General features: G+C 37.5%; 1 protein-coding gene across 1 annotated transcript in view; it reads left to right on the forward strand.

The window, feature by feature from the left end:
• AKAP11 (A-kinase anchoring protein 11) overlaps positions 1–2,754 on the forward strand; it is a 44,710-nt gene extending 41,956 nt beyond the window's left edge. The window contains exon 12 of the mRNA XM_082488672.1: positions 2,581–2,754. Within this exon, the coding sequence (XP_082344798.1) occupies positions 2,581–2,727 (147 nt within the window). The 3' untranslated portion in view covers positions 2,728–2,754. The remainder of the gene's footprint in view (positions 1–2,580) is intronic.
• The last annotated feature ends 8,747 nt before the right edge of the window (positions 2,755–11,501 follow it).

Raw genomic sequence — 11,501 nt, forward strand, 5'->3', positions numbered from 1 at the left:
TGAAGATGCATAGTAAAGGTATTGTTAGCTGGCTGTGTATCTGAATGCCACTGTAGCTACCCTAATAAGAGAATAAACTGAGAAGAGCACTCTGGAAAATAGCAGTGTGTATTATGTATGCACCCCTAAGAAACTAATATTTTTCTACTTGACACTTCAGTCATAAATTGATACTGAGTTGACACCTAAAGATAAAACATAAAATCTTCAGGCAGGCAGTAGTCATGTAGTCCTAAAAAAGTTAAAATAGTTAATTGATTCACTCAATTTTATAGATTAATTTTTAGTTTTCTAAATGCAGTTATGTTAAAATGAACTGAAATCTGTGCCCCCCTGCTCTCTCCTCCCGGGGGCAGGGAAGCATTACCTGATTTTTATTCCATCCCATTTCCCAATTGGAATGATCGCTGACCCGAACTGAGAGTCTTAGTTAGAAATAGTAATTCTCGGTTCTGTCACTAATAAAGCTAGACAAGCACCTCCAGAGGGCACTACAACCCAGCAGAAAGCTAAACTGACCTCTGCATGCTGATCTCTTGCCAGCTCTGGGGTTTTGATCATTTCATAGGTACTTTGGTAAGTTACCTCAGTTACGTGGGCTTTAGATTACATTAAACAGTAATTTTCACTCTAAGCGGTTAGTGGGTTCTGGAAGGGAGGAAAGGCTTGTGTTAGCTGATCGCAGCAGGGTAATGAACCACTGATGTGATGTGGCTGTATAACAGACAAAAATACTCATAGCATGTATCAGGCAAGGTATTACTTGCTGCAGCTGGTTATGAACTGTGACTTAAGGACACATGTTATGCTTAGCAAGGCAGAAAGAAGTTAAATACCTATTTATGAAACAAAATACGTTTGTTTGGAGCTAGAACAAGAAACCAGTAGATTAGAATAGATAGTTCTTGACTCTTTGAAGAGCCTGACAGCGTGGATGTGCAAGTGCCTGGAATAAAAACATATATGTGATTTTTAATCGGACCTTATCTAGCTCTTTTAGGATTCCTGGTGACTATTTTGAGTCAACTCCAATATTTCACTTGTCGGACGGTAAAAAACAGATCAGTCTGCTAAAGAAATAGTGGGATTAGACTTTGAACTCTAAATTTAAATAGAAAGATTAGTGAAGCCAGGTGCCATCTCTGTCATCTTACCATGGTGGTATCTTCTTTAGACAGAAGTTTTATACTGTATTTGCTGAAGTAGGTCTTTGGGCATTAGCCAAACTTTCCTCTGACATAAGAAAAATGACTATTCTTTTATAAGCCAACAAGCACCATTTACAAAATTGCCTGTTGTAGACTGTAAAACCCTTGCTTTCTGGGCGCTATTTTAAGATTCACAGAAATAACTACAGATTTCAGTTCTTTTTGTGTAGATAAGACTTTTTTTTTTTTTTTCCCACTGGAAAAAGTTTCAAGGTTCAGGATATATTGTACTCAAAATTGGAGAGGATCTTTTTTCTCGTTCAAGTTAATTGTTTGCTCAAGAAGTTAAAGTGTTCTATACACATTTTTATGCCACATTCTTTTTGTTAGTTCCATCACCTAGGTGAAGAAGCAGAGATTGTCTTCCTTTTAATTTTTTAATAGAATTTCGTATAGTAATCTGACAGGTCTCATAGAAGAAACGTTATGAATTTTAAATTTTGTAGCTGTGGAAGATACTTCACTGAATGCTGTTTATGGCTTTTTTTTAAACTTAATATATAGAATGTCATGGTAGGGACTATGAAAGGTAATAAAATTCTACAGTTCCAAAGAATATGTAGGGTGTCTAAATTCTATTTATTAAATGCAGCATTGATAGTTGTCCAGAAAGCTACAGAGAATAAAGTTTGTTTGTGTGGGTGTAGATTTTTGTTTGGTTGGGTTTTTTTTTTGTTTGTTTGGTTTTTTTTAAACTAAAAGATTTTTTTACTCCTGGGCAAACTGGCAAATTCCTCCTTGTGGTAGGGTGGGCTTTTTTCCATATATAGCTGAGCTGAGCTTGACACATAAGCAAAAGAAGACTTTTTTGCTTGGACCCTGGGAAAAAAAAAAGTTTTCAGCTACACTGATCTCTGGTCCCAAGTGGTAGCTTAGCTTAACTTAACTCTCACCTTTTCCTCTTCCCCAAGATGTTATAATTTCCCAACTGTGAAGACACTGTTTTCATTGAGGGTAGCATCTGTGCCACCCAAACCACACTATATGTTGTGAAAGGAAAATCCACATCCTTTTATTAAGACTGAGTTTTGTCTTTTTATATGTGCATTATTGGCATGGGAGGGGTGGCAAATGTCTTAATCTTGTGTTCAGAATTTCCTGTTTTCTGCAGTCTTGATGAACCACAGCCCTCATACCTGTGGCACCACGTCATTTGAAAATGTCACTCCCTCCAGAAGAAAATTTTGTGAAAACTGCCCTAAAGAAAAGTGCCTGATTCTTGTGGAAGTTTTTGTTTTTATAGATGTGGGAATAACGATTAACTCATTACAACTGATGTCTTATGAGCTAAAGTTTCGAGAATAATTTCTGTAACTGTTAATCAGGATGTGCCGGTCAAAATATTTTTTGTGTTCCCCTGTCTCCCCTTTAGCTTTCCAGAAGACTGCGAGAAAGAAACTGGAAAGTTGGAGATCTCTTGCAAGCAGTGCTGAAATATTGTGAAATGATAGAGAAGGTGTCTGATGGAGAACAAGCTCTAAATAAGTCTTTGGTTGGTTGGCTTCTGGAAAATGTCTGAAAAATCCAAAGATGCAACACTCTTCACTTCATTCCTCTTTTGAAAGGAGATAGAAAGAACACAGATATGTAAAGTAAAATTCAACTAATGAATGTTCAAGTACTTGTCAGCATTTAAAAGACTTTGAGGTGAAAGTCAAAATAGCTGTGCTGTGCTTTGTGATACTGTGCACATGGTATGTTTATTCAGTCCATAATTGGTATTGTCCACCCACACATAAGATGCATTTACTGCTGTGTTCAGGCCATGGAAATATTTATGAGAAAATCCCTTGTCTATGATAGTAGTTCAGAGGAGACAGTCTCAGACATGATATTAAGGATTCCCGCTGTGCCAGGATAGCTCTTTTTCCCACTTGTATGTGTCCTGTATTCACTGTGGGACTAAGAGCACTGATGTTCTGCAAAAATCTGTTCTGGAATACCTTGCTTCAGACAATGAAAAAAAATTACTGATATTGGTCAGGTGTTATATGCTCAAGGGCACTGTTGCCAGGAAGAAAACTGTGACCTGCCCAGGCAACCCATTAATGCAGTCTGGCTCCATAGCCACCTTTATCAAGTTTAACTTGATGTGAAGATGTGAGAGTCTGCTCTGAAATTGTTGAGGTGCAAATACAGGTTCCCTTTTGTTGACTACTATAGAGCTGGTAGAAGGGCAGAGTGGGTAGCTGAGCATAATTTCATACATAGTTCTTCAGCAAGGTTTCCTGAAGCTTGTCAACCAAGTTTAGATTGCTAAGTTTCTTACTGAAGCTTTTTTGTATGCTAATAGTTCTATGACGTTAAATCTCTGTCGAAGAACTTGTATGTTAGTTTCTCACTATATGTGTTAAAAATAGCAGATCAAAAATTCTTCCTCTGAGGATGTTGGCCATCTTTTTGATTAACCTAAATCTTTATTTCTTTGCCTTCATATATGAACTTTCTTTTCAGTAATAAGCGCTCACTGAGTAACAAAATTGCATTTAACAAAGAATGCTAATTAAAACATAAAGGGGAAATTTCTTGCAAATTGATTTTTCATTTTTCTTAACTACCTTCACTGAATTTTTTTTAAAGGCACTTTTAATCAAGTCTTTTTAGCAGTCCAGTCAAGTTTCTCACCAGTGCTGCTGACTTGCCTTTCTGTCTGAAGGGAAATCTGGACTTTTACATATCCTGTGGTTTGAAAGTGCTTTTGTTGTTTTTTGTGGGTTGGTTTTTTTTTTACATACATCCTTTGAGAGAAAAAGACACGTGCTGGTAATTACAAGGTTACCACCTCAAATCTCATATCACTTGCAAGAACATCATGGAGTTTTGTTCTGGATGAACAAAAGAATCTTAATAGTTTTTTCAAAATAAAATATACTGTTGATATGGTGCACAAGTTTCTGATCCCAAACAAGGAGAAAGCCTCTAAACCTATTCGTGAATTTTATTGGAATGCGTACAATTCTGATTCCCCTGCACCCTAAATTACTATGAGGTGTCACACTGGTCAACTCGAGCAGTCTCCTTGCAATGTCTTTGTGTTTCAGGAAGCGTTCCACTGGTCTTTTTATAGACACCTCGTTTTAGTCCTCATTTATCATCTGGATTTCTGCCTTGGATCTCACAAAGTTCACCTTTCTCACAGAGTTAAAGATTTTTAACGTTTTTGTATGTGCACGTAGGTGTGTTCACACATGTGCATACACGCATAGATATGTATGAGATCTCATCAATAGGAACTTATAATGTAAATTTTTACCACTAACTTAAAATTATGCTCATAGTTTATTACCTCACTTTATATATCGTTTCACTGATTGAAAGATCTGTGTATGCCATGTGACAAAGACCAAAAACAATTGCAAGGCCTTTTCTCTTCTTATAGGTAATATAATGCCAAGTGTCAGGAATTGTTTTTCTCTAGACCCAAAGTGAGGAGGGAAAGTTAGCTTAAACCCGTATTTGGAAGATGGGGTAGTAACAAATATTTTTGAAAAGTTGTACAAAGTTGTCTGGATTACTTTTTTTTCTCCCCCACCCCCAATATTCCTTTTTTTTTTTTTTTTTTTTTTTAAGGTTGATTTTCAACGTGGTTTCAGACAAAAAAATGAAACCATTCTATGTCTGTAAGATTGTCCCTTTAACACAACAATAATGTCCTTGTATGAATTTACCTAAAAAATTGAAATGTCAAGAAAATAAAATACTAAAACCAGTTCCTCAGGATTAAATTTTGCTCTGGGTTTTGGACCCGGACAATCTCACCAAGTGGAATTTCAGGACATGAGGATATAGTAGTACTAGTACAGTGTTTCTGTACATGTCTAAAATCAAATTGATAAAGATATTGAAGGCATTGTAAATGTACAAAACTGTACATGTGGAAAAAAAAAAAACAACAAACCAACTCAACAAAACACCACCACAGGAACAGCCAGTTCTTAACTGATTTACTCAGTATATTGGATTTTATAAAGTTGGTGAAGTGTTTTTTCTTTTCAGTTACTTTTCTGGAGGAAGGCAGAAGATTGTGTCATTCCCAAAGCTTGCAATTATTCAAAAAGTTAAGTAGACAATAGTTGCACTAAAAGTGATTTTTATAAATGGAATTTTGTTTTCAGACTGGATCAAATACATTATGTAACTATTGATTGGTGATATATTAAGGAAGAAATTGATGTATTAGCCTCTGAGGAAAGTAGCATAGCTTCCAAGTTTACGTGAGAAAAGTGTTATATTTCATTTTTACTTAAAAAAACAGACCAGTTTTCTACACAAATTTTTTTAAATTTGTTCTGGATGACTATTGTCCTTGGGTATCAAAATCGGGAAAGCATTAAAATAGCCTGGCAAAATTATTATAATAATTTAACAATTTTAATAATCTTCGGGAAGCCTTACTCTGACTATATCTAGGGATGCTGTCTGCCATGTTAGTGAGAAAGCTGTTCTTTGCTAATGCGAGTCTGAAATTATGCTATTACTGAGTTTATTTAAAACTCCTGACCACAAATACAGAAGTGTAAATGAAAACTGTAAAAACATGAAGTGCCACAATTTGGTCCATTTAAACCAGACAACTCTGCCTTATATACAAACATTGTATGGTAGAGTTTATTTCACCTTGCATTTTTTCTGTTTGAGAAACCTGATTTGGTAATTTAATTTTTTTGAGTTGAGGAAAATATGTACAATGGTGGTGTTGTTCCAGAAGACACCCTGTCTCAAACACTTCATAAATACATTTGAGGTTCTGCAAAATGGAAGTGCTTGGATGTTTTGTAAGATTCTGTAGAAAAAGCACTTTGAAAATAGTCCTTCTATAAATTAACAATTAAAAGTGGCCATATTTAAAATGAGTTTAAACATTCAAAACAGGCTGCATAAATAATACAGAAGTATGCATAAAGCCTTAAAATGAAAACCAAACAAAACTCAAACCCATATGCTAAAATTAAAGAGGATTTGCTGTCTCAAAATGAGGATGTGAAAAAATAGCGCAGATGATGTACTTGAATGCAATTTGTGTAGTATCTTTGTTCTTGAGTTTTAAAAGATTGTGTAAGCTTTTTTTTTTTTTTAAACAAACAAACAAAAACCCAGCAACCCACATTCCGAGACTAAATAGGTGTCTCAAAAATGGTATCAGATTTTAAATGTTACATTTTCTAATGTAACTTTGTCTGGGACCCTTTTGATAAAGAGCCACATTTTGTTGGAGATGGGAACACAGTAAACACTGTCACCAGTGCAAACCCCCCCTAGTTTTACGCAGTTAATTTGCAAAGAAAAATACAAGATTCAGGAATGATTTTAGTGTAAGAACTTCGGCTTTTCAGCAAGAGCCACTACTGTTGAGCATTTACTGCACTTGAGCTCTGAAGAGGCAAGTACAGAGCCCAGCCACTGTAGTCACTTTATTTTGTACCATCTTTGTACATTCCTGTTGTATAGCTGGAGTTGTAGTTTTAGAGGGCCTTTGTTCTGTTGTAATGTCTGAATATTATTTAATACTAAAATTTATATAATTTGCTGGAACTGCTGCTTATTTGTGCAGTGTTACAGTAATTCACAACCCAGTTAGTGATGCAATTGTATACCAAAAGCAGTTTGAATAACTATAAATGTTTATGTAACTGTACTCAATGAATATGAAGATCTTGTACTGTATAATGGTGACTAGTTTTGCCATTTTAGTAATTTAACTATATTCAGTTTTCAGATTATGAACTCCAGGTTGCACTAAATTTGTCCTTGTTTTAGCAGTGGCTTAAAATAAAACACATTTCACTGGCTTTGAGAGTGCTGTCATTTCTTGTAAATTCATGGAATATTATTTTTCTTTTCAGCTAACACAGCTAAGATTGGTCTTGGTCAGTGGTTGTGTGAAGGCGCTTGAAGAATGGTATAGTAAATAGTGCATCAGTAGATGGCATACTTCTTACAGAATTAAACTGGCGTCCAGGAAGAATGCGCAAACACTCTTTTACTGTCTTTGGGTTGAAAGGTAAACCCGTAGTTTCGGTTACATGAAGTAAAGCATCGCATGGATTCTGTGAGTAGAGACTGAGAAAGAAATCCACTCGAATATCTCAACACAAGTAGGATGTAATAATCAGTCTACCTCAATCTCGTCTTGCCTGGAAGCTAGGTTAGGGAGGTTGGCTTGATATTTCCATGTGGCCTGAGGTTGATCTTTGGCACGTTGTACAGGATTTGGGGAATCGGCGTAAAAGCCAGCTTTTCTGGATAAATGCAAGGATACGCTGCTAATGAAAATGTTGCACGAGACACGAAGTTTCCCAGGCTTATTCAAAATCCTCAAGTGTTTTGGTATCTTATGAAATCTACCAAGCAGCACATTGTCAAGTACCACAAAATAGTAATGCAGAGCAGAGATGTGCGCAGATACAGTTTCTAATATTTAAAAGTACTGCTGTTGCAAACAGCTGTCTTAGTGTTTTTTTGATGTGTATGTTGTGAATTTAACAATCTCAGCAGAGTTTCATTTCAAGAATTAGAAAACTTTTGCTGAGGTTACTTTTAAACCAGTAAGCATGCACAGCTCTCCTTGATTCTTTGTTTTTGCAAAGGCTGTTTAAAGGAGGCTTCTGTAGTATTTATGAGATTATTTCTAAAAGGATCATTCTTTTGTTCCATTTACCATATTTATTTCAAAGATTTTTTTTTTTTGTTTGGGTAATGCCTCACATTCAATCATGTGGAAAATATATGTTAACTGAGGCAAGTAAACATTTCATTTATTCTTAAAATATTGTACAGCCAAAAAAAGATGGGTGGTGAGTTTGGAAACAAAAAAAAAGATTTTTGTGAAGGGAAAGAAGAGGATATTCATGTGGAAGATTAGTCCGAGCTTTTTTTCTTCCTGCCCGGACTTTATTTTTCTTTCTTTCAGCAGTCTGGTTCTGGCTGGCTTTATTCAACCACAGAACAGTATCCATGCACTTTGTTTAACCTCGGTGTATTAAATTGAGAGTTAAGTCTCCAGCTATTCCATAGTCTTCGCCCAACATGTGTGCTACTCCATCTCCCACTGCCGTTGCTCGGACCTTCCCCTTGCTCCATACCCTGAGCTTCTGGTGTGACTGAATTCCATGCTGGTTACTGCTCCCAGCCTCTGGTTGGAAGGTGGCTATGGAAAGTGAGTCATGCCAAGGCTGAAGAACTGTACCCAGAGCACTAACCTTAATGGTTATTGAGCACTGTATTAATCAAATGCTGTCTCTTTCCCTGCTGTTAAGGCAAACCACAAAGCGTGTGACTGCTCGGGGCAAGGGAACTAACCATGACAAGCATGAGACCATGTCTGTGGTCAAGGTACTGGTTATCTAGTCCATCACCACGCTACACCTTTGCATGGGAATTGAGAAGACTGAAATTAGGGCCTCTACATAGTCAAAACATATAGTCCATCTTGCCTTAATTCCTCCAAAAATTGCTGCTGCTTCTAGGACTGCGAAGGAGCTTGGGGTGTGTGTGTGTGAGATTGTTTGTTTGTTTTTTGTTTTTAATTAAGAATGGGCAAAAGAGAACACTTGTACGAGTCACTTGACTTGGTTTCCTGAAGTTCCATTGTTTTGGCCGGGAATAAGATGAATATCAAGAAAAGAAATGGTGTGATAATGTGGTGTTTTTTTCTGCCATCTGCCCCTGTAGCCCACTTATTGCCAATCTCTTATTTTGTACAGTCTCCACCTCATATAATTTCCAAGTCTCCTCCTACACTTTCCTTGTGGCTGTTGCTGGTTTCTACTTTTTTTTCTTACTGTTGTCGAATCTTGTAGTATGGCTGTCATCTGCTTCTTTCTTGACCCTACTCTGTTGTCCTGATGTGACTTCTGGCCTTCTCATTCTTGGCCGGTGGAAGTGGTTAAAAACCAGCAAGGGGAGTCTTCCTAGCTGAGAGGCTATGGAATAAGGCTTGCCTACCAGAAATCATCAAGCAGTGAAGAAGAGCTAAACTTGCTTTTGGCTGAGTTTTTCACTCCTGTAGGAAAGTAATCTGTGGTTGCTTTGGTTTGGAACCCAACTTACTGCTTGCAAAACCCTTAGATTTTATGCTGATCTGAAAGTAATTTTTAAGCTGATACTGAAGGATAATTTAACTCTAATGTACTACATTATTCACGTGGATGTGTATTCAGTGTGCTGTGTAACAGCAGCTTCCCGACACAGACAGGGCAAAACTCATTCCTTATGAAAGCTGGCAAAATCCCAGTTGTCTCGCCTACTTACATCAGGTCTCTGTTAAGATAGATAGTAACCTTTTAACAACAGTCAGTGTCTCTGTTTCTGAGAAGAACGTATTTTCCTAGTTATTGCCCCGTAATACTGTGCTCTGAGCAGATGTTGCAGCCAGATTGATTAACCACACAAAATCAAACATATTGCTCATTCCGCTACAAAAGTGCTAGCACAGTATGGACAGAAATATAACAAAGAACCATCTCCTCATACTGAAAGCCATAGATTTAGAGGATATATATAATGTTTCTTTAGGAAACTAGAATATGAATCTGGAAAGCAAACTGTGAAGAAGTTCATCAGAATGCAGTTGTTCAGAAAAATTATGTCAAGAGAAGTGGCAGTCCTCAGCTGTCCTGTTGAACAGAACTCTTTACAATGCGTTATGCAGTACGTATCAGAGAAGAGTTAGAGTTCACAACTAAATGTATTGGAATTAAAAGGCACCAGGCATAAGAGAGGTCCCAAGCTAACTCTTGCAGGACCGTGAGATGTTTAGCTAATACTTCTGCGGCAACAGATCATACGCATTTTTCATCCTGCCAGCTTAGGAGGTTTGGGACTTGGCTTGTGTCCTAATGTAATGCTGAAACTACGACGTGAAGATCGTATTTTCAGGGTGGTCAGAGTCATCAAAGGGTTAAGCCTGAGACATCCTGACAAGCCTAGTACACGCTGGCATCTTCAACAAAACCTCTTTTCCTGTGACTGCCTGAGAAAATAAAGAGGTGGGTGTTGGAAATTCCCCAAGGAGTCTGGAGGACCCTCATCAGTATGTTCAAAGTGCTTTTGAGAGGCTCCTAGGGACATGGTTTCAGAGAAGGAATAATGGTAATTTTTGTTTAAAATTATTTTGTGAGGTTTTTTTCTTTATCTTGAAGTATTGGAATGCCACTGCTTATGGCATATGCCCAGCTTACAGTTTGTGTTTTTAAAATTTGTCTTATTTTGTTTTCTCTATGTATTAGCTTGCCACAACTGTTAAAATTTAAGTAAAGATGTCATCCTTGCTGCAGTCATCCAAATTACACTGGATGAGGGATTTAGATTAATTAAGGAACTAACCACTAATCTGAATACATGTCAGCAATGAGAAGGTTGTTTGTTACCATTGTTAATTTTTAATTTTCTTTCTTAAATTGTGAACCTTTTTTTGATAATTAGACTGGAAGTGCACTAAAGCTAAAGCTCATGTATTTTTATCTAATTAACAAGGAGAAAAAGAAAGAGAATGAATTATGGTCGTAACACAGCCTTGACCCTGGCAACTCACTTAATCTGAACAGAAATTAATTTCCTACCAACCATCTTTTGTTTGCAAGTCCAACGTTCAAACACGCATGTCATAAATTCAACATCTGAATTTATATTTGCAGTTTCTACAGTCTTGGGGTGGTAAGAAGAGTAAAGGTTGCAAAGATTTTTCTTTCTTCTTGGTTGTGGTGTCCTTACTGGGTGGGAATTTTTCTCCAGTCCATCATCCCAGGCCACCCCCCCCTTTCGGCAGGGGTTGTAAATTGCACTGACCCCACATTGTACTCTGGGACCTAGAATTTCTCTGCCTTTTGCTTCTCTGACTTGTCTTTGATACTGCTCTCTGTTCCTCCTGAAGGGTCCCCAACCTCAGGTCCTATAAACACTTCTCCAGCCCTGAAGATGGTCTGATACCCTCAAAGAAGGTGAAATCTCCTTTAGGAAGAGTGAGTCTGGACAGGAGCGTAGCAGCCAGGAGAAGACAAATAGCCAGCCCTCCACTGGTCAGCCTCTCCCTTTCTGTCCAAATATGCACAGTGAACTCCCACCAAAGAAGACCTAGTCACATGGCTGACAAAAATCAGTCTACCTTACTGTGTCAGAGGAGAGACAGACAAGATACGTGAGACTTGAAGGGCTTTATTTTCAATTTGCCCGTGACCCTGAGTTGTGTACCTACCTCTCCTGTTGCCTTGTTTTGACCTGAAGCAAACTGTGCTCTTCAAGGGCCTTTCTATGTATCTGTCCATCCTCCATCTGTCGTCCGTCCCCCCCGTCCCC

The sequence above is a fragment of the Vanellus vanellus genome (genome assembly GCF_965231255.1).
Source record: "Vanellus vanellus genome assembly, chromosome: 1".
Lineage (NCBI taxonomy): Eukaryota > Metazoa > Chordata > Aves > Charadriiformes > Charadriidae > Vanellus > Vanellus vanellus.